General features: G+C 46.7%; 1 protein-coding gene across 8 annotated transcripts in view; it reads left to right on the forward strand.

Moving 5' to 3' along the window:
• Positions 1 to 23,590, forward strand: part of EHMT1 (euchromatic histone lysine methyltransferase 1) — a 144,896-nt gene that overhangs the window by 64,476 nt on the left and 56,830 nt on the right. For 2 of the 8 annotated variants that reach the window (XM_072778897.1, XM_072778902.1), the window contains exons 2-6: positions 553 to 619; positions 10,275 to 10,831; positions 17,609 to 17,786; positions 20,031 to 20,188; positions 20,495 to 20,683. In XM_072778897.1, coding sequence (XP_072634998.1) covers positions 553 to 619; positions 10,275 to 10,831; positions 17,609 to 17,786; positions 20,031 to 20,188; positions 20,495 to 20,683 — 1,149 coding nt within the window. The remainder of the gene's footprint in view (positions 1 to 552; positions 620 to 10,274; positions 10,832 to 17,608; positions 17,787 to 20,030; positions 20,189 to 20,494; positions 20,684 to 23,590) is intronic. The other 6 variants (XM_072778898.1, XM_072778900.1, XM_072778899.1 and 3 more) reach the window with 6 other exon arrangements.

Below are 23,590 nucleotides of genomic sequence, written 5' to 3' on the forward strand. Positions count from 1 at the left end.
ACCCAGACTCTAAGCCTCCCAAAGGCAGGAAGTTTTAAAAAGCAATTCCAAGAGACCTTTGAATGAATTACCAAGAGGTAATTCATGCCTCTGCATAGTACAGCAAATGTTTAAGGATTCACGTTTTTATTGAATTTTCTTGATTTATCCATTTCTGTAATTTTTTGTAGGTTGTTAGACATTGAAATACTTAGATGAATTATCAGCAGCAGCAGAATGCACTTTGACATCATTTATAGCATTCCTATAACAACCAAAACCTTTGAGATTTCTAATTATGTAAGTAATGCATGAACACATTCTTATTATTAAAAAGACTATCTTCAAAAATACAGCTAAGGTAGAAGTTTCCTTGGGCTGGTTTCTGGACGTCATCCTTCCTCCTGGAGGTGGCTGTGTTATCTGCCAGCTTAAATATGCCCTGTCCAGTCATCTGATAGTGAGTTTTTATCTGGATCCAGATACGACATCCATCTTGAGGAGTCATGTTGGCAAGCAAATTGCTTAGTCTGCCTGTGGGTGAATCCAGGCTGATGGCTGTTTCTTCTTTAGCAGGCAGTTCCGGCGAAGGGGGAGACGAAGCAGGATTGCTGCATGAAAACAGAGCTGCTGAGGGAAGGTAAGGGCACAGTTTGCTCCTGCAGGAGAAGTGGCCAGAAGACCTAGCGCTCTGGCATCTCCTCACCCGTCCCTCGTTCCTGGCTTGTTGGCTTTCACCTGGGTTACCGTGTGGCCTCCTATCTCCCATTCCCAGATGGACACAAGCACACACACGAGGCCTGCTAGAGAAGGGAATTCATACCAAAAAATGAAAAGCAAACACCTGGTAGATTCTTGTCTTCAAGTGTACCCAGAAAACTCAAAGTGGGAAGGGCCACGTGGAAGTTTATGGCAGCTTTATTCTTATCACTCAAAGCTGAAAGCACTCAGGTGCCCATCACCTGGTTACAGCCTGTGGTGTGTCTACAGTGGGCAGTGCTTAGCAACTCAGAAGAAGGAACAACTTCACTTTCACAGCAGCACAGATTGTACTGAGCATGTTTTGCTAAGTGAAGGGGGCTAGACCCACAGGCCATATGTTTTGTCATTCCATTTGTATGGCATTCTGGACAAGGTAAAACCAGAGGCTGGGAAAACCACGGATTTGCCAGGAGGTGCAGGGAGGCTGCAGAGGGTAGCCCTGTGAGGAGCCATGGTAGGAGGCACTCTACTCTTGTTGGTTAGGGCTGTGGAACACACCATGACAGGTGAGTCCCACTGTGTCACACATGAGCCATGTGGGGGCTGCTGAGAAGTTCACTTTGGAGAGCTGCATCCTGATTGGACACCACGAGGTTGATGGCTCAGGAGTGGTGCAGACACTGGGTTCTGCTTGGCTATGTCCGTCAGGGAAGATGGGCAAGCAGCCCTGGACTTCTGTGTGGCCAATGGAGCTGAGCAGATGAACAGCGTATCATCCCATCATCCCACCAGCTCCCCATAAGGTTGCATAGGAGGAACCTGCCCGGGATCGTGACTGTCGTCTTCTCTGACGTTGGGTGCTGCTCCAAGCACTTGGGTGTTTCGGCTGTATCCCAGCCCAGTGATGTGTGATTCTGCCTCTCTTCTTCTAAGGAGAGGAAGCTGAGACGGGGTACACTGCTGGGTCGAGGTCATCCAGGCTGTTAGACTGGCAGCTAGACCTCTCCTCTGAGGACATACAGATGATGGTGTGCAGGTTGCGCTGGCTATGGCTGCTCAGACCACTGTGTGTGCGTCAGCAGGAGAGATGAGGACAGAGCTCTGATAAGCAGAGAGCTGCGGCCCGTCTCCCCGGGCCTTGCAGGTTGGCCTGCCATGTCCCAGTGTGGTCCTGTGTGTCTTGGTGGGTATGCCTCTGAGTGCCCTGGTGGTAGGATGGTCTGCCGAGGAAGCGCCTTGCAGCCCCTGCTGGTGGCTGCTCTTCTGTGCCTTTCCTGAGCTGTAGGGTGGCTGCCTAACACACATTGCTACAGCCCCTGTCTGCTTCCCAGGCAGTCTGGGAGCTGCTGTGATACCTTTTCACATCCATGTAGCTGCCTTCTCATGTGACCACCATGCACACATCCAGGAGTCACAGTGGGTGAAGGTGGAGCACTGGCACTCAAGTGGCCCAGGTCATAGGGCAGGGCTGTCCTTGTAGGGGTATGGCTTGGTGTATGAATACATGTTTGTAACACAAATGCTCCTGATTCTGGTAGAGTTTTGGGGGCTCCTGGGAGCAGGGTGGGTTGGGAAGACTGGGAAGTGCATGCTTTGCTTCTTTGGACCGTTTCCAAACCCTCCTCCCTCCTTGTGGAGAAGCCTGCTCTCTAGAGGCTCTCAGCTCAGGTTTGATCCAGCCAGGCACTTTCCTGGTGGACTTTGGGCCTCTGGGTACCTCATCCAGCCTGCCAGCTCCCCTGTGCTGTACCCCCTGGCCAGCCCTGGGGCATGCCACGTCCCAGAGCTTCTCCCCACCCCGACTATTCTCCCCACCCATATCTTCCCTCCTGTGAAGACCTGTCTCTGGATTTATTCCTGGGGCCATGCTCCCCTCCACTTCTTGAGGTGCTCTCTTCTGTGGACACCCATGGTCTCCAGCTCTTCTTCCCTCTGCATCTACCCTCAGGGCCTTTCCAAATAGAAGCTATCTATAAATAATGACAGGTGCCCTTGAACTAAGGCCTTGACTCCTCTTGAGGGACTGTTAGACTGAGCCACAGCAAGTGCACGTTTTGTACTCTCACCAGCCATGTGGAGGGTCCAGCTTTTCCACTTCTGCCAACACTTGTTATTACCTGTCATTTTGATAAGAGAGTTGTCCTAGTGGGTACTACCAAAGTAGTGTCCCATTGTGGGTTTTTTTTTTTTAAGATTTTATTTATTTATTCATGAGAGACACAGAGAAAGAGAGAGGAAGAGACACAGGCAGAGGGAGAAGCAGGCTCCATGCTGGAAGCCCGACGTGGGACTCCATCCATCCCGGGTCTCCAGGATCACGCCCTGGGCTGAAGGCAGCGCTAAGCTGCTGAGCCATCCGGGCTGCCCCCATTGTGGTTTTGATGTGCATTTTCCAGATGATTAGTGATGTGCTTATTAGCCCTTTGTGTATTTTTGGAGACGTGTCAATTTAGATCCTTTGCCTGTTTTTTAAATTAGTTATTAATTTTTATTGTTCAATTGTCAGAGTTCTTTATATATTCTAGATACAAATTCCTTATCTGATAATGTGACTTGCAAATATTTTCTCATTCTGTGGCTTGTCTTTTAACTTGTTTGACAGTGTCCTTTGAAGCACAGAGGTTTTTAATTTTTTTTTTTTAAGATTTTATTTATTTGAGAGAGAGAGAAGGCATGAGCCAGGGGGGAGAGACAGAGAGGGAGGGGGAGAAGCAGACCCCACTGAGCAGGGAGCCTGATGTGGGGCTTGATCCCAGGACCCTGAGATCATGACCTGAATGGAAGGCAAACACTTAACTGACTGAGCCCCCCAGGTGCCCCCCAGAAGGTTTTAATTTTGATGAAGTCCAGTGGATCTGTTATTTCTTTGGTTGTTTTTGCTTTTGGTGTAACATCTAATAAACCATTACTTAACAGATGGTCACAAAGATTTATGCCTGTGTTTTCCTTTGAGTTTTATAGTTTTATCTCTTATAGTTAGGTCTTTGATTCATTTTGAGTTGATTTTTGTACATGGAGTGTGAGGTAGGGTCTACTGGCTTCCTTCTTTTGCAAATGGGCACCAGCAGTCCCAGCCTGGGAACGAGATGTTCTTTCCCCCGTTGAATCATCCTCACTCTCCTATTGACGGTTAGGACAACGGCTGCAGGGGGCTACCTGTCAGTCTGAGCTGCTCTCACCCTTCCTTAAATGCTGTACCTGCCCTAACAGCTGCTGGAATGCCAATACCTTCTCCTTCCGCCATCACTGCCAGACCTGGGTGTTTGTGGTTTAGCTTTTTAAGATTTTTAAGTAATCTCTGCTCCCCATCTGGGGCTTGAACTCACATCTCTGAGATCAGGAGTCACACACGCCCCTGGCTGAGCCAGCCAGGTGTTTTATTGACTGATTTTTCCTAATGGACTCTCCTTTTTCTTACATGTCTGTAATTTTGGTTAGATTTTTTGAATTGTATTGTTGGTGGCTTGAACACAAAATTATGTTTGGTTAACTCTTTCCACCCAAATAGATTGTTTGGCTTTTCCAGGGTACTTGATTAATTAATCTGCAGAGAAGCTTGGCCTTGTGCTAGCCTGCTTGTAAGCATTTTTAGTACCGAAATAGAGTAACTTTCAATGAGTGGTCGGTTTGTTGTTGTGTAAGAAACTTTTCTTAGGTAGCAGGTGTAGCTCACTCCTACTAGGATGATGTTAGCCGTTGGGGGTCTCTGCTGAGTGCCCGTCACTGAGAATTCTTGCTTCGCCTGGTCAGAGTTCTGCTGCTTGGCTCACATGTAAGACTCGAATCTTCTGATTTGTGAACAAGATATTTTATTATATTATTATATCTTGATTTATTTAATTTTTCTTAAACTTTTTTTAGCCACACGTTATCATTTTCAGTGTATAGGACTTGCCTGATTATTTTGTATTTGCTTCTGCTATTACAAATGGTGTGTTTAGGGGCAGCCCTGGTGGCGCAGCGGTTTAGCGCTGCCTGCAGCCCGGGATGTGATCCTGGAGACCCGGGATTGAGTCCCACGTCCGGCTCCCTGCATGGAGCCTGCTTCTCCCTCTGCCTGTGTCTCTGCCTCTCTCTCTCTCTCTCATGAATGAATAAATAAAATCTTTAAAAAAAAAAACAAATGGTGTGTTTAAAATATTGTTTTCCGATTGTTCTTTGCTAGTATATAGATGTGTACTTTATCTTTTGTAATTGAACTTTATTTTGAGATAATTTTAGATCCACATGCAGTTAGAAGAACTAACGCAGAGAGGGGGATCCCTGGGTGGCGCAGCGGTTTGGCGCCTGCCTTTGGCCCAGGGCGCGATCCTGGAGACCCGGGATCGAATCCCACGTCGGGCTCCCGGTGCATGGAGCCTGCTTCTCCCTCTGCCTGTGTCTCTGCCTCTCTCTCTCTCTCTCTCTGTCTGTCTCTCGTGAATAAATAAATAAAAATATATTTAAAAAAAAAAAAAAAAAAGAACTAACGCAGAGAGATCCCAGGTACCCTTTACCCAGTTTTCCCAATGGTGACATCTTGCTGAACTGCAGCATAATAGCTCAAGCAGGATTTTGGCATCGGTGGTGTCTCTGTCTTACTCAGGTTCCCTCATTTTCCTCCTTTGCACATGTGTTTATCTCTGAGTATCCCTCACACCTGTGGGTGTGTGTGCAGCCCCTCCCACAGTGAGATCCGGAGCTCTTTGTCACCTAGGAGGCCCCCACACAGCCCCCTGGCGGCTGTAGTGTGTCATTCCAGAAGTGTCATAAAAGTAGTATCGTACTCATTGTTACCTTCTGGGACTGTTTTCATCCAGTGGGATCTCCTGGGGGATTTGTGGAGTTTCTTCATATCAGTAGTTCTTTATTTTCCTGAGCAGTGTAGCGTGCTGTGGCTGCACCATATTTTCTTGACCATTTATGCCCTGAAGGGCACCTGGGCTGTTTCCAGTTCTCATCCAGTGGCAGTAAAGCTGCTGTGAACATTCATTTTCATTTGACAAAACTTTTTATTTTGCTGGGATAAATGCCCACGAGCACATTTGCTATCACATGCTATATGTATGTTTAGTCTTTTTTTTTAAGATTTATTTATTTATTTTATTTATTTCTTTATTTATTTCTTTATTTATTTATTTATGAGAGACAGAGGCAGAGACATAAGTAGAGGGAGAAGCAGGGGGAGCCTGATGCATGACTCAATCCCAGGACCCCGGGATCACACTCTGAGCCAAAGGCAGACGCTCAACCACTGAGCCACCCAGGCGCCCTTCTTCCTTCTTTTTTCTTTCTTCTTTCTTCTTTCTTCTGCTTCTGCTTCTTCTTCAAGATTTATGTACTTGAGAGAGAGAGAGAGAGAGGTGAGTGAGTGGGGAGGGCAGAGGGGGAGAGGGGAGAACCTTCCTCCCCGGCGGGCCCTCCCCACCGTGAGCTAGGAGCCTGATGCGGGACTTGATCCCAGGACCCTGAGATCATGACCTAAGCTAAAGGCAGATGCTTCACCGACTGAGCCTCTCAGGTACCCCGTATGTTTATTTTTGTGAGAAACTGCCAAAACTGTTTTTCCAAAGCTGTGGCACCATTTGACATCACAGCAGCAGTGTATGGCAGTGGCACCCTGTTATTGTTTGAATTTTTTGTTGTTGTTGTTGTCTGAATTTTTAATGATGCTCGTCAGTGGGTGTCAAGTGGGGTCTCCGTGCCAGTTAGATTTGCTGTTGTTTAGTTTAGAGAAGTTTTTAATCTTGCTGAACTCCAATTTATCACTTTTCCTTTTATGGATTGTAAAAGATGTCAAGGATAAGACACCTTGCTTCACCCTAGATCGAAGATTTTTTTCAGTGTTTTTCCCTCAGAGTTGCATAGTTTTACATTTTACATTTAGATTTATTTCCCTTTTGGGATCCCTGGGTGGCGCAGCGGTTTGGCGCCTGCCTTTGGCCCAGGGCGCGATCCTGGAGACCCGGGATCAAATCCCACATCGGGCTCCCGGTGCATGGAGCCTGCTTCTCCCTCTGCCTGTGTCTCTGCCTCTCTCTCTCTCTCTCTCTGTGACTATCATAAATAAATAAAAATTAAAAAAAATAGATTTATTTCCCTTTTTGGGTTAATTTTTAGATAAGGTATGCAGTTTACATCAAGGTTCATTTCTGTCATCAAGCTTTCCAAACTCAGTTGTCGGCTCCTGTAGCTTGTAGATGACTCAGTTACAGATACGTGCTGCTGCTTCTTACTGACCTGAGTGCCCTCTGTTACTTTTTCCAGCTTGCTTGATGGCTTTGGCCAGAACTTTCAGAATAATGGATGTTAGTAGCGGTGGCAGCCAGCCACATTCTGGCTGCTGAGAGGAAGACTGTCCTTCCCTTCTTAGGCCCCTCACAATGAGCTGACCCCAGGCGGTGGCAGACAGGTCTCCTGCTTTCTGTGACACCTGCTGGGCTGCCTGCAAGTCAGCTCGGTTCCAACCCCACAGGTTAGGGGCTTGTTCCACCGGCCTGCCCCCACCTCAGACGCCAGCTCCACCTAGAGAGTCCCAAGGAGCGCACAACTTTGACTGCCTAGCTGTGAACTGGAGTTTCCCTCAGCCGCTGCTTTGAGGTCCCAGAACTCAGGGAAACATGTATGTGTTGTCACAGGCTTGTCGTAAAGGGGGCGAGTCAGGAACAGCCCAGTGGTAGTGATGCTGAGGGCAGGGCACCGGGGCGGGGCAGGGGAGCTCCTGAGCCCTCTCTGGGTGCACCACCCACCCCACGTAGGTGTATTCTCCCACCTGGAAGTTCTCCAAAGCCCACGCTTGAGGGACTTCCGTGGTGGTGTCATCACATAGGCGTGATGGATGATTAGCTCAGTCTGCAGCCCCTCTCCCTTCTCTGAGGGATGGGGGCAGGGCTGAAAGTGCCAAGCTTCTGGCTGTGGCCTCCTTGTTCTGGGACCAGCCCCATCCAGAGTCATGTCAGGAGCTGTGGGCAGAGACCAAATACCTGTATCTTGTTACATCACACTATGTAATCACATTTATCTTTCCTTATTTTTGTTGTAACTTATGCTTTTCATATGTAATAAATTTTTTTCCTGTTTCTAGGCCACAGAACCATTTTCTGCATTTTACCTTGTTAATTTTGAGGTTTTCAGACCACTTAGGACAAGTATTTCCCAAATTCAGATGTGTGGAAGAGCCTCCAGAGGTCTCAGTGAGGCCCAGATGTGTGGAGCCCACCTTCTGAGATTCAGAACCAGCAGGTCCAGGCTTTGGCCTTCTTACAGCAGTTCCATGCCCTGCCCCCTTGGGCTGCTGTCCTGGACTAGTGGGCGTCCCAGCTCCTCCTGTGGTGGTGCCATGGAGAGGCCTGTCGCATCCTCTGATGCCTGTGCTTTTACTATTCTTTGTCATGATTTACTTTGCTGTTTGGGAAAATCTGTTTTTCTCTCTACATTTTAGAACTAGGTAGTGGATGGAGTTCCTCAGTCTACTGATGGAATTTTGATTGGGTATGACTGAATTTATAGATTAAATTAGAGGCAGCTTGGTACCTCATACTTTGGTCATCCCATTTAAGACCATGTTTTCATTTAAAATCTTTTTCTCCACAGAGGACTTCAATAGTCTTGTCTAAAATTTTATATGTTTGATAGTTTTTCTTGCTTTTGCAAATAGAATTTTCTCCTTCTCATATTTTCTATTTAATGCCAGCACAGAAACATGCTCTTGAGTTTGAAGTCAGCAGTCTCACTGCACTCTTATGTTTTAATTGCTAGTTGATTGCATTTTTAAAGTAAATGATGGTGTTGGGTACAGAGGCCAGAGTTCTTCCTTTTGTGTCCAGTGCAGAGCCTCTTATTTCTGTGTTTCCTCTTGTGCCAGCTGGTGTGTCTTTTTTTGTGTGAGACACTTAATGGCATTTCTGATCTCACATAGAATTCATGGTTTTTAAAAAAAATATTTATTTATGTATTTGAGAGAGAGGGGGAGGGAGGGGGAGCACGTGCAAGCAGGGGGAGGGACAGAGAATTTCCAGCAGACTCTGTGCGGAGCAGAGAGCACAATATGGGGCTCAGTCTCATGACCCCAAGATCATGACCTGAGCTGAAACCAGGATTCTAACACTTCACCAACTGAGCCACGCAGGTGCCACCCAGATTACTTATTTTTGAATAAACACATGCTTCCTGCAGATCATGGTGTGTGGCCTTTGCCAACTCTGTCCACATAAGGTCCCGCCTATTCTGCCTTGCTGCGGGTGCTTTAAAAAAAAAAAAAAAACCCTTGTATTCATTGAGGGAGTGTTGCTGCGCTTATACTATGTCCCAGGCCTTTCTGTCTCGGGGTGTGTAGCAGGCAGACAGACAAAACTCTGTCCCTGCAGACCTCACGCTCCAGGGTGGAGGAACAGACGATCAGCACTGTGATGAGGGGTCTCCTGTGGGAGTCAGTGGAGTCAGGGGACTGGGGCGGGCAGAGTCTGGAACTGACTGAAGCTCTTCTTGCATCCAGTGGTGTAACCATGGGTTTTCTGCATTAGTCTGTCAGTGAGGCTGGATATGTTTGCAGATCTTCTGTTATGAAATGCATTTGTTTATGGCAGGTCCTGGACAAGGTCTGCCGAGCTGTTCTGGGAGACCGAGCTTCTACAGAGAGTGGGCTTGTAGTCCAGATATTTGTAATGGGCCTTCTGGCTGATTTGCTGAAAATATGACCCTTTTTCTTGGTTTATTACCCATTTTCTTTAAGTTTATTTTTGTGAAGGTACTTCTTTTTTTTTTTTAATTTTTTTTTTTTTTTTAATTTATTTATGATAGTCACAGAGAGAGAGAGAGAGAGAGAGAGAGGCAGAGATATAGGCAGAGGGAGAAGCAGGCTCCATGCACCGGGAGCCTGATGTGGGATTCGATCCCGGGTCTCCAGGATCGCGCCCTGGGCCAAAGGCAGGCGCCAAAGCGCTGTGCCACCCAGGGATCCCTGTGAAGGTACTTCTGAAGCTTTGCTTTCTGTCTGTAAACCATGCTCAGTTTTATTTTACAGTGGCATGTTTGTTCCTGGTAGACATGCAGATCTGTGCAATGGGTTCTGAGATCTTGCTGTCTTAAAAATTAATTTACTCAACAAATGGGAAGTGTTTATCTTGTGCTTCTGGTTTTAGGCTGTGTCTGCCAAGGTGGAACTGCAGGCCCTGCTCTACCTCACACACAGGATGGGCAGATAGCCAGTTTGCCTGAGCTCAGGGTAGACTCCTCTGCTCAGGGTTTGGCCTTCTCCAAACTTTAACCAATTAATTTTCAAAGTTAATGTTTAAGACATCATTTTATTATTATTATCATTATTATTTTAGATTTTTAAATTTTTATTTTTAAGTAAGCTCTACACCCAGCATGGGGCTTGAGCTCACAACCCTGATATCAAGAGTCACAGGCTCTTCTGACTGAACCAGCCAGGTGCCCGTAAGATATCATTTTATATTTAATCTGTTTGAACTTAAATCTTTGTACATGAAATGAAATTATTTTTCTTTGAGTAGTCTTATGTAAACCCCCCTCAAGGACGCGTTAACTGTTGTGTGGGTTGTGTGGTGACAGGGCAGGGCCACAACCTCTGATGCTGTCTCTTCTGTTCACAGAGATCTCTATGGCAGCTGATGGAGGCTCAGCAGAGAAGCAGGGAGGAGAGGCCCCCGTGGCCGCAGACAGCGAAGCCAATGGGTCCTGTGGAACAAGTGAGGCTAGCAGTCACATGACCGCAGCGCAGCACACTCAGGAGAACTCTGCGGTCAGCCCACAGGAAGGTACCAACAAACTAGCTCGAATAGCTGAAAATGGAGTTTCAGAAAGAGACAGTGAAATGGGGAAGCAAAACCACGTCAACACAGATGACTTTACACAGACTTCTGTCCTCGGGAGCAATGGATATTTCTTGAATAAACCATCCCTGCAGGAGCAGCCCATGCGGATTACCAGCACTTTGGCTTCCTCGCTTCCTGGTCATGCTGCGAAAACCCTTCCCGGAGGTTCTGGCAAAGGGAGGACTCCCAGTGCTTTTTCTCAGACGCCAGCCACAGCACCGGCCAAGCTCGGGGAAGCAAGTAAAGATGCAGAGGACAGGAAGCCCACGGCCCCTGGTGCCGACGTCAAGGTTCACAGGGCACGGAAGACCATGCCAAAATCCATCCTGGGCCTGGTAATGCAATCCCTGTCAGGATGAGGCCACTCTCATGTCTGTCGTGTTGTTTCCTTCCTGTCTGTGTTCTCTTTTGTTGAAGTGATGGCAGATGGACTCTGCGCATGGAAGAGGAAGACCAGTAAATGGTCGTGGTTAGCCAACAGGTGGTTGTCTCTGGGCCTGGGAGGATTAGGAGAGGCTGCTGACAGTTCAGGCATGAACGACAAGCAGACAACCCCTCTCAGGCCGCTGCCTGGGCTGGGTATGCCTCTAGATCCCTCTGGCCCACTGACAAGATGCATCAGAGGCTGGTACAGAGAGAGGCCACTCCTCTCTCTGGGCCTGGGGGCTTTCATTCCAGCTCGGGAAGACTGAGCACTGACTCTCTTAGGAAATAAGTAGCCATGAAGTTGTTTGGGTTCTCGATGTGATAGAGGGAAGGGACGAGGGGCATGCTGAAGACCTGCCCACGCCTGTCTTCATGCCGGGCTCCCGGGTGCAGGGAGCAGGCAGCAGGAACCCAGTATTGTGCTGGATGAGGTGGCTTTTGCCACCAGCGAGTGTTCTATGCCTGTGCCTGGTGTGTTTTGTCAGAATGTCTGTGGTCGTGTGCTGCCCTCCCAGGTCCACGTGACTCTGGGTTTGTGGCTGTGCTCCCTTGGCATTTCTTGTACCTGGAGTTGCTGGTGAGCATTGGGAAGCCAGTCTGACTGTGCGCTTTCCTCTCTGCAGCCGTCCAGGGCTTCAGGAATGAGCCTGTGTCTGCGGGCCCTGTTGGTCTGACATGTATGTCTTTCCTCAGTTCTAGAAAAATGCTTTGTGCATCTTTTCTTTCTGTGGAGCTCTTGACATGGACACGGGGGTCTTGTTTTCCAGCTTTGATTTCTTTAGCACTTGACATTCTTGCTATTCATTCTATATATTGATGATTTTACTTTTGATGTTTTTTTTTTCATACCTAATATCCCTAATTAGTTAATTTAGTTAAATTTTGTCTTATCATTCAAAAGGCATTAGTAACAGTTCTTTTGTAGTCTCTGCCATGACTCCTGTTTCCACAGCTGGGAATTTGTGTTGATGTTTCTCCCCAGGGGTGTGCTCTTCCTTCTTTCTGTGGTTTTGTGTTCCTTGATGGTGAGCTCTACTTGCATTTCTTGTAGCCTGCCTGCAGTGATCGTTGGGGAGCCATGGTTGCTTCCCCGTGCTGACCTGTTTCACTGTGCAGGCCCTGCCCCTCCTAGACTGTCTGGCCCTGACTTGGTTTCCACCTTTTGCAGGATTCTTGTGTACATCCCAGAACTTAGGAAAAAAACCCAACTTTTTAATAACTAGGAATTCACAGGAAACTGCAAAAAAAGTACAGAGAAACCCCATGTACCCTTCACCTGGTCTCCCCTAGGGTAACATCTACACAGCAGAACACAGTGTAGATTTCTGTGAACACTCAGCAACACACAGCTCCCTGTGTCCCCCTTCATCCCCACCCACCCTGTCCCCTGACTCCTGTGTCCCATCTCCATACCGTGTCATGTCAGATGTTCCATAGAAAGCTGGGGTTGTTGAGAGCGGCTCAGTTCCTGTGGGACTGACTGGGTGTCCATGGCTCCCTGCCTTTCCTTGCCTTTTCTGGGATGTGTATGTCCCAGAGCTTACCGGCTCACAGGTCAAAGGGCATTTAGGGGTTTTCTAGTTTGAGGCTGTTATGTTAAAGTTGCTTTGAACATTTATGTACAGATTTTTCTTTGGATAGAAATTTTCATTTCTCTGGGTTAAATATCCAGGGATGTAATTGCAGGGTCATATGTTAATTGGATATTTAGCTTTATAAGTACTGCCAAACCAGATTCCAGAAAGGCTATCCCATTTTAGACTCCCAGAAGCAAGGTATGAGCAGTCTGGTTTCTCACATCGTTGCTGGCATTTGGCATCACTGCTAGTTTTTATTTTAGCTGTGACTCCTCATCATGGTTTTAATTTGAACACCCCTAATGGCCAGTGATGCTGAACATCTTTCATGTGCTTATTTGCCATCTATGTGTCCTTTCTTATGAAATGTCTTGCCCATTTCACAACTAGTTGTTTTGTGAACATTCAGAGTTCTGGGTATGAGCCCTCTGCCATGGATTGGTTTGTGGACATTTCCATCTGTGGCTTCTCCTTGCCCTCCTATCATTCTGACCAAGTCCACTTCATCAGTGTTTCTTTCTTTTATGGCTTTGCTTTTGGCTTCATGTCTACAAACTCTCTGTCTAGACCTGGGTCCCAAGGTTTTTCTGTAATTTTTAAGGAAGCCTTTAATTTTTATATAGTCTTATATTTTTATAAATATATGGTCCATTTTGAGTTAGTTTTTATATCAGACATCAGGTTTAAAGTGACATTCATTATTATTTCCTGCCATTTTTGGCTCACCATTATCAATTTTAAAATGCATGTCATGGGACGCCTGGGTGGCTTAGCGGTTGAGCACCTGCCTTCGGCCCAGGTCGTGATCCCGGAGACCTGGGATCGAGTCCCACGTCAGGCTCCCTGAATGGAGCCTGTTTTCTCCCTCTGCCTGTGTCTCTGCCTCCCTCTCTCTCTGTGTGTCTCTTATGAATAAATAAAGTATTAAAAAATAAAATACATGTCATTATTTACATTATTTACAGCTTTACATTATTCATTTATCTCCTTGAAATTATACTTTTATTTTGTTCCCACTTCCAGGATTTTATTCTAATATATGTTTATCCTTGAGGATCTTTTATTGTCACTCTGTCTTATTCCTCTAAAGGAAAAAAAGGCAGTTTGATATTTAATTTCAAGAAATTTCTCTGACCATATAGGCTTATCTCCGTGTTCGCTGTGTGCTAAATTGAGTTATTATAATTGTTAGTGGGTGTGCAATTGATTGTCACACATATCATTTCGGTCAGTGGTTAGGACAGAGGACAGGCGGATGTTAAGACTTTAGAAATAGATATCCTAAAGACCATCCCTGCCTGCCTCACAGCTGGGACCTTCATTTGCCCCTGGCCCGTGGGAGGGCAGAAGTCACAGTGATGTAGCGCCAAGACTAGCCAAGGCAGCGGAGTTCCTGAGGGCCCATCTGAAATGGAGCCCCCTGGCTCCAGACCTGGCCTCTCTTGCCCTTGAGGTTCTCTGCTCCCCAAACTCAGTTCATCTTGTTTGATTTTCGTTAGGAGACCTTGTGTTATTGAAAATTGTGTTTTAAAATCAGTCATTCCAGTGATGAGTATTACAGGCTTGTGATACTAAAACCATTTTCTTTCTAAGAGTTTAAAACTGAAGACATGTTCTTGCCATGTACCTGGTGTCCCTTGGCAGTGTGGAGGCCCCCTCTCACCCAGTGTGGGTGCTGTCGGAAAGAGAAAGTGGCAGAGAAAGTGGAAGTTTGTTAACTAAGTCCTGTGTTGCAGACTGTCTCCCTGGTTGAAGTGTGACTGCTCCTTTGGGCCTCAGCATGGTGGCCCTCCAGCCTTCTCCTTTTGTGTCCCTGTCACCACATTTTCCCTCTCCGCTTCCACACAGAACCACTGCCACTGGTATTCTCTAGGTTCTGGGCAAAAGATATAGCCTTGTTCTTGGAGCTCTCGGCTCTAAGAGAGGTAGTTCTGAATGTCAAAATTGTGTAAGTCCTTGTTTATTGCCATTGGAATTAAGTTTCTGGAAGGAGAAGGAGGCTGGGCTGAGAGAGCTCACGCTGAGCTGACAGGGGCCTGGCTGGTGGTTCAGGGACTGACCTCCTGCAGAAGGGCAGAGCCGAGGCGCAGAGGGCTGTGGGTGGATAGGGCCAGCAGCGGCCAGACCCGTGGGCCTCCCACTCCGGGGCTGCAGCAGTGATGTGGCTGCTACCTCTCTCTGCAGCCTATGCCACGTGTGGGAAGCGGGGACTGGCTGGGTGCTTGAGGCTCCATCACAGCAGTGGGTGCTCCTCCCTTAAGTCAGTGTCTCTTTCATCCTTTTTGCTGTTGTCTGATAGTAGAGCCCTGATGGAGTCTAGAATCTTCACCCAAGTTTAGCTCTAGATTTTTTTTTCTTTCAGATTTTCAGAAATAACATCTTAAAGATGTTGCGTCCAAGTGAGAATTAGCCTCTTGTGACTGTTTCCTCCTGAGATTTAACTTTTGCCTCTTATTTATATGTACTTTAAGATCATCTTTTGCATTTGCCTGTGAAAAGAGCTGGTGGAGGCTGAGAGTCACTGTGGCCACACAGTGTACGGGGCAGTTTGCAGGAAACAGAAGGGAACGTTACCTGACTCCTTTGCTCCAGCAGTGACCTCTTTAGAGGCAACTTGGTATGTTTGAGAGACACTGGAGAATTTTACAGGGTTGACAAGTTACATGTGAACAGTGCTCATTGTGCTGAGGGCAGGTTAATTGTGGACGTGGCGAGGGTGGGGGGTTTGTGTGGGGAGAAGGAAGGGCGCTCCAGGACTGGGACACATTCTCCCCGCCAAGTGACAAACAGGGTCTCTGAGCTGAGTGTGAGTCCCCCTGGGCTGTCTCCCAAGAGCAGGAATCCAGGCCATGCTCCCAGGTAGCTCACATTTTAGGGCGGGGACATCAAGCACATTCATACTGTTGTGCGTGGTGCTCCCCCACCCCCATTGGTCCTCAGGACCCGTGCGACTTCCCAGACTGGACTCTGTCCCATTAAACCCTGTGTTCCCCACCCCCTTAGCCCCCGACCCTCCCATGTCTGTGGATCCGACTTCTCTGAGGCCTCCTGGGCGTTTTCACTTGTACAGAATCTGTCCTGTGCCAGGCTTCTCTCTCTCAGCACCATGTCCTCAGGTCTACGTCGTAGCAGGTGCTGGGATTTCTTTCCTTTTAGGGCTGAGTGATGGTGGTCCAGGTATGGTTGGACCACGTCTTGTTTATCCATCCGCCTGTCAGTAGATACTCGGTTGCTCCCACCCCTGGGCTGCTGTGAATTATGCTGCTATGAACTGTTGTGCACAAATAGCTCTGAGACTCTGTTTTCAGTTCTTTTAGGTATATCCAGAAGTAGAATTACTGGATCACATGGTAATTCTATGTTTAGCTTTTTGAGGAACTGCCGAACTGTACCATTTTACATTGCCACCAGCAGCACACAAAGGTGCCAATTTCTCCACATCCTTTTCAGTATTTTTTTTTTTAAGATTTCATTTATTTATTCATGAGAGATACAGAGAAACAGAGAAGCAGAGACATAGAGGGAGAAGCAGGCTCTATGTAGGGAGCCCGATGCGGGACTCAATCCTGGGGCTCCAGGATCACACCCTGAGTCAAAGGCAGGCACTCAACCACTGAGCCACCCAGGCGTCCCAGTATTTGTTATTTTTAATTGAAGTATAATTGACAGTTTTTTGGGATTGTATTCTTTTATTCGTTATAGTCGCCATCCCTCATGGTGTGAGGTGATATCTCATTATGGTTTTGATTTGCATTTTCTTGATGATCAGTGATGTTCGGCCTCTTTTCATGTGTATAGTGTATGTCTTTGGAGAAAGGTGTAATCTGATGCTTTGCCCATTTTTTAATCAGGTTGTTTTGTTGGTCAGTTGTAGGAGTTCTTTATATATTCTGGATATTAATCTCTTATCAGATATGTGATTTACAAATATTTTCTCCCATTCTGTGGGTTGCCTTTTCATTCTATTGATTCTGTCCTTTTTTTTTTAAATTTTTATTTATTTATGATAGTCATACAGAGAGAGAGAGAGAGAGAGAGAGGCAGAGACATAGGCAGAGGGAGAAGCAGGCTCCATGCACCAGGAGCCCGACGTGGGATTCGATCCCGGGTCTTCAGGATCGCGCCCTGGGCCAAAGGCAGAAATTTTTAATCTTGATAAAGTCTGATTTATCTGTTTTTCTTTGTTGCCTGTGTTTTTGGTGTTCTATCCAGAAATCATTGCTAAATTCAATGTTATGAAGCTTTCCTCCTGTGTTTTCTTCTAAGAGTTTTATAGATTTAGATCTTTGACCCATTCTGAATTAGTATTTGTAAGGTAAGGGTCCACCTCCATTCTTTTGAATGTGGAGATCCCTTTTCCAAGAACCATTTATTGAAGGATGCTATTTCTTTACCATTTATTTCCCCTACTGTGCATAAAATAAAACTTGGTTAAATGGAATTTGATATGAGATCCAACTATCTTGGAGCTGTAGGCGATTTTAGGGAAGCAGATGATGGGGAGAGGGTTAGTTGTGTCTAGGCAGTCTGGAATGAAGGCAGCACTGCTAATAGGTACAAGGGATTTAACAACAGTATTGCAGGCTGCCAGGGTCTTGGAAGGCTGAGCCAGAAGACAGATTTAGGAGATTGGTGAAATTGTGAGCAAAAGATAACTTTAAAAATGTAGTGTGGTTATCTGTTGTGGGGGGAGTGTTGCATAGTGCAGCCGTGAGAATGATAGACTGTGAAAGCACTTTACTTAGTAATACATTTACCTAAATCAACGGTTAGCACTTTTCCTGTAAAGGGCCAGGTAAACAGTATTCCAGGGTTCATGTGCCATATATGGTTACTGCTGTTGCTGCTTCCTCTTGCTCCTCATCCTTGTCAACACTGTTCTTAGCTTGCAGATGCTGGCTCATGTCATCCAAGGAGTGGCTGGGCACATGTGCGTCAGTGCCAGGTGCTCTGTGATGACGGCAGGCTTTGTATTTTGTCTTCTTTCTTTTATCTCTTCTCTTGGTCAAGGCAGGTTTTTGAGGAAAGGAGCAGCATTTTAGGGGCATGTTGTTTCAGTGGCCATCTGCTTATGTGTAATTACAGTTATTAATTGTTTTTGTTTTGAAGCATGCAGCCAGTAAGGATCCCAGAGAAGTTCGAGAAGCTCGAGATCATGAGGAGCCAAAAGAGGAGATCAACAAAAACCTTTCTGATTTTGGACGACAGCAGCTTTTACCCCCCTTCCCACCCCTTCAGTCACTACCTCAAAACCAGTGCTACATGGCCACCACAAAGTCACAGACAGGTAATTGAAAACCCAACCATTGTGTTGCTTTTCTGATGGCGTGTTATGAACGTGCACCTTGTGAAACTAGAAGCATGTTGATTGTAAGAGTGCATGTGCTCTAGATGAGTGGTGGTTGAGTCAGCGGGCCCTTCCGTAAACTTGCAGAGGACTGTCACACCTCTGTTCTAATCATTACTTTCTACACTTGTTGTCAACCTCAAAATGAAGATTGTTTTCATTAAGTCTTATCCCCTGTTCTAATTGGGTGGAAGGGTCTAGATTTGAGAACTCCCCTCAGTTTATAAACTAAGAGCTATTGGAAACACACAGTGTACTGGGGAGACCTTTGAGTTAAGGTTGGTTCTGCTACTGGCCACTTCCATGGGATTTCTTGCTCTTTTGAGCTTGCTTCTGTGCAGGGTCAGTTGAGGGGATGGGTGAACACTGGATCCCTTGTTGGAGCCTTTGCAGGAGGTGGGGCTGTATGAGTGGCCCCACAGGGAGGATGATGGGATGGGCATGTCTCAAGCAAGGGGCTTCCTCTGGAGTTCCTGCAGAGATGTGGTAACTCTCCCCAGTGCAGAAAGGGGAGACATCAAGCACATTCATACTATTGTGTAAGTCTGTAAGTCTTCATGTAGGTCAGGCACTCCTGGTGGTGTCGCCTCCCAAGAAAGTTCCCAGAATCACAACTTCCACACCTGCAAGTGTCTCCTGCAGAGGGAAGCGTCATCATGGCTGCGTTGCCTTATTACAGAATTGCTAGTGTGTCTTTCAGGGTCGTGGGAGATACAGGAAGCCTATGTGGGGGGTAGTGCTCCTTCCTGCTGGTCAGGTGTCTTGGAATGGGCAAGGCGTGCTTGGACGTGGCCCTTTGTGACTGTGTCCTCCACCTCTATTTTCTTCAAACCTCACTCCTTCCCCTGCCCAGCTCTCTTCCCTTGGGCTGTGGGGGGAGTGTTGGAGCCAGCTCATTCAGGTTTAAGCTTTCAGGTCATCTCTCTCTATTAGTATTTTTAATTACTATAGTGATAGCCAGAGGTTCTTTTTACTTTCCCATCCTGCTGCAACACAAGCAGGAAGGTGTGCAGACTCAGGGGCTGCAAAGTGCATCTTACTCCTTGTCCTGTGATTGTACAGGACACGCATCTCAGCCTGCACATACCCCTGCGATCTTATCACCCTGTTCTAGCATGTAATGGACAGAGCCATGCTTCTTCGTGACCAGTTATGCTTTCAGAGCCACCCTAGTGAATGCTTCGTGGGTGACTGTCCCAGATGTCCTGTCTGCTCCTTGGCTTTGGGCTGAGGCACACCTGGTGACCTTGAGGCCACGTGCTTGTGGGGCTGTCTGCATGGCCCTCGCAGCTGTGTAGGTCACATGTGTGCCTGCTCTTTGAGGCACTCTACTCTTCCGCTTTGTGGAGTGAGAATGGAATGGAGCTTAGGTTCTCTAGCTGCCTCTGTTAAGTGGTTTTCAGATTTTTTGTAAACCCTGTAACTTTAAAAAAAATAAAATATTATAGAGAGCCTCCTTCCGTATAATCAGTCAGCCTGTAGCTGTGCTTTATCTAGAATAGAATCGGGAGCCCTGATTCCCCAGGAGCCCCAGCTTGTCGGGAAACCCCAGACCCTCAGCTATTTGCTTTTTCCTGGCCTGTGCCTTCCTTGACCTTGTGTACCTGTGTAGTTTGTCAAAGGCTTCTTTCCCCTCAGTTGGTGGACTGCTGGGCAAGGTGGATGGTGCTGGGTAAAGGGTCCAGGGGAGGACAGGCTGGCTAGGGTTGCATGGCTACATTTCAGTGGTGGAAATGGACTAGGGACTGCAATTTACTTCTTGTTGTGGGTGAGAAGTCTGTCCAGGAGACAGACGTGGCCCATTCCCAGTGATTGGCAGTGAGGCCACTGTCCCTCCTCAGCCTCGTTCTTGCAGCTGCATCGTTCCTGGGGATGGGATCATCTAGGGGCAGGGGACTGGTGTGGGAGGCACTCCAGGGCCTTGCTTCTGATGGTTGGTGGTTCTGCCTTGCACCTCTGCTTGCAGCAGGGTGATCGGGTTTGCCATCCACACAGCTTAGCTTTTGTTGTAAGTACTGTCAGCTTTCTCTGTGTGACTTAGGACAAGTAAGAGATGCCTGTCACTGTGGTGGCATGCTGATGATTTTGGTAATCAGATTTTGTGAATTCTCACCTACCTTTAAAAAGCATTTGAATGGTATTTCTTTTCCTTTCTTGTCCCCTTTTGACTTTTTTTTTTTTTAGCTTGCTTGCCTTTTGTTTTAGCAGCTGCAGTATCTCGGAAGAAAAAACGAAGAATGGGAACCTATAGCCTGGTTCCTAAGAAAAAGACCAAAGTATTAAAACAGAGGACGGTGATTGAGATGTTTAAGAGTATAACTCATTCCACTGTGGGTTCCAAGGTAAGGTGCGCGCCTGTATTGTTGGCACATGTGCTTGGAAATCCACGTCTGTGTCAGGACCTCTTTGACGAGAGAACCATGGGAGGTTATCAGTAATTCGATGACCTTGGTCCCTTTTGAAGGAACCCAAGCTCTGGGGCACAGCCTCCTGCCCAGTGCTCTCTGACCTCTCCCCCCTCCCTTCCTGGCTCTTACCCCTGGCAGAATCGCTGTGTCCCACCTTGCAGGCCATGCCCTGACGGGAGTTGACAGGTTGCTCCTCATGCTGGGGTTCAGCGTGACAGTGTGCACTTGCCCATGTTCCAGGGTGATAAGGACCTGGGCGCCAGCACCCTTCACGTGAACGGGGAGAGCTTGGAGCTGGACTCGGAGGAGGACGAGTCAGAGGAGCTCGATGAGGACGAGGACCAGGGAGCTGAGCAGGCTGCTGCGTTTCCCACAGAGGACAGCAGGACCTCTAAGGGGAGTGTGTCAGAAACTGACCGAACCCAGAAGGTAGGCCATTTTCTTACTCCTCGCGGAGGGGTACAGATGCTGGGCTGTCAGTCCTGTGAGAGCCAGTCTGGCCCATCTCCACCCCAGTCATTTCCCTATTTCCTTCTGATTTGGGTGCTTGCATTCTTTTTTCTTGAAGTTTTAGATTTCTTTTCATCAGAGGAGTGCGTGTCTTCTTGTACAGCAGTAAACATCTGGAGTTTGTTTCAGTTCTAGATGAACAGGGATACACTGAGGGTTGACTGTGTGCCAGTGGCAGCTGCCCATCACTGGCCATGGGGTGACTGACCTTGTTTAGTCCCGGGCATACTACGGGTGCAGTCCTCCTGCCGGTGAGGTCTGGGAAGGACTCTTCCTCCTTGTTGGAGTGAGCATCCAGGGCTTCTGAGCAGGCCTGCTGAGCCATCACATGCAGTCTGTTAACACCAGGTGTGTCCTCATCACATACCACTCACATCCCCAAGCATGTGCTCTGGTGCAGTCACGAGTTACTGTCTGCAGGTGGCCTCAGGGACTCAGCACTAGGCAGGGTCTGCAGGGGCACTAGGTGTAGACCGAGTAGAACACAGTTCTGAGCAGGTGCTGACATCTGGGCATGGTTTATGCTTTTAGTTCTGAGGGGGATGAATTAGGTGAGGAGGAATGGGAGGAGTTGAGAACCAGGTGGCCCGTTGGAGACGGCTGTGTCTTGACTGTTCTGTGTATACCTTTTTGAGACAGCTTTGGACCCTCTTTTTTTTTTTTAAGATTTTAATTTATTTACTCATGATAGACAGAGAGAGAGAGAGAGAGAGGTAGAGACACAGGCAGAGGGAGAAGCAGGCTCCATGCAAGGAGTCTGATGTGGGACTGGATCCCGGGACTCCAACATCACGCCTGGGCTGAAGGCAGGCGCTAAACTGCTGAGCCACCCAGGAATCCCCGCTTTGGACCCTCTTTATATAACGTAGGCTTTGTATCTGATGCAGTCTTCTAAAGCTAACGGGAGGCTGAGAAGTTCAGGTGGGTTCATTGAAATAGTGACCTGTTTGAAATATATAATTTTGTTGAAAAGGAGAAAAAATGAGTGGGAAATATCAGAAAGGGAGACAGAACATGAAAGACTCCTAACTCTGGGAAACGAACTGGGGGTGGTGGAAGGGGAGGTGGGCAGGGGGTGGGGGTGACTGGGTGATGGGCACTGAGTTGGACACTTGACGGGATGAGCACTGGGTGTCATTCTATATGTTGGCAAATTGAATGAACACCAATAAAAAATAAATTTAAATAAAAAAAATAATTTTGTTGACTAGCTTTTTACATTTTGAGTCAAAGTACTGTACTCTGTAGTTACAGCCTTTCCATCCGGCTCTCAGAGTTTTGAGGGATGGCTTTTCTTATGTTAGAAGCTACAGGTACTAGTCTATTTATGATTTCTAGGTTCTGTGTTCTGAGTACAATAAGCAGATCTTTTTTACTGGTGATTCTGAATAAATCAACATGTAAGGTGTCTTCTAATACTTTATTGGTTTCATTATGTGTAAATACTTGATTCGTGTATATTTGTTTTGGGATAAAATATGAGGTAGATATAATCAAAATGGGTATATTTAATGGTATATAATAAATCCTAGCTCAGTAAAACTTTTTAGGCAAAATGTGAGGTTAGGGTCCTATGGTTTCCCTCAAAATGGTTATAAGCACATGATATGAGCACCATTTATTGTCTGACGTTTCTTTCCCTGCTGATTTAAAATGTCACCTTTATTGAGCACCATATGGCATATGGAGTTGACTCTCTTTCTGGATTTTGCTCTTCAGAGAGAATCTGGATGCTGAGTAATACTGAATGATTCTATACATTGGTATAAAGGAAAGAATGAAATGGAATAAAGCTAACAAAAAGAATCAGAAAACAAGTAAAAGCAGAATAATGAGGACAGTGTGGCCAAGTGCAAAACAAAATAAGATGACAGGAGCCAATCTAAATAAATCAGCAATAATAATAAAGCAATGGGTTTATTATGTGAACTACTCCAGAGAATAAAAGATGGGAATGGACACTAGCTCCTTCTGAGGCCAGACTCACTTCCAATCTTGAAACAATGTTGATCAGACACAACTATATACTTGCATCATAACAGTCGTAAAGAAGGTAGAGCTTCCCTCAGGAAGACACTGGTTTATTACAGGAAACCTATTGATAAGACTTAACAGATTCAATGAGAAAAACTAGTATTTTCTAAAGTTCAGCTTTAGGGCAGCCCCAGTGGCGCAGCGGTTTAGCGCCGCCTGCGGCTCAGGGTGTGATCCTGGAGACGGGATCGAGTCCCACATCGGGCTCCCTGCATGGAGCCTGCTTCTCCCTCTGCCTGTGTCTCTGCCTCTGTGTGTGTGTGTGTGTGTGTGTCTTATGAATAAACAAATGAAATCTTAAAAAAAAATAAAGTTCAGCTTTATGTTTTTGGATTTGGGATATGACTTTATGATTTCAGCTGTGACAAGGAACAGTTTACTGATGAGAGAGCGACTGCACCTGTGCCACCACTCAGCTCACAGACATGAGTTGTGCCAGCCTCCCCTGCAGGCCCTCCCAGTCCCCTGCAGAACTGTCTTCTCGGTTTCTGTACTTAATGTAAATGGAATCATGCATATGCTTTCCTTTCTTGGAGTGTGACTTGTTTAGCTCAGTATTATGTTTGTTAAGTTTATATATATTATTCATGCATTTTCATTGTTAATTCACAGTAGATTATAAAGTGGCATCTGAGGGGCCTGTTTCAGAGGGTCTAGGGGGTCAAATCATTTTAATAATGCCAGAACACTAGTTACCGTTTTATCTTTCGCTCATTGGAGTTACGTTGTTGTGTACTCATTTCTCCATTTAAATTTGTACAATAGTGTTAATGAACATAACCAAATCAACAA

The sequence above is a fragment of the Canis lupus genome, chromosome 16 (assembly GCF_048164855.1).
Source record: "Canis lupus baileyi chromosome 16, mCanLup2.hap1, whole genome shotgun sequence".
NCBI lineage: Eukaryota > Metazoa > Chordata > Mammalia > Carnivora > Canidae > Canis > Canis lupus.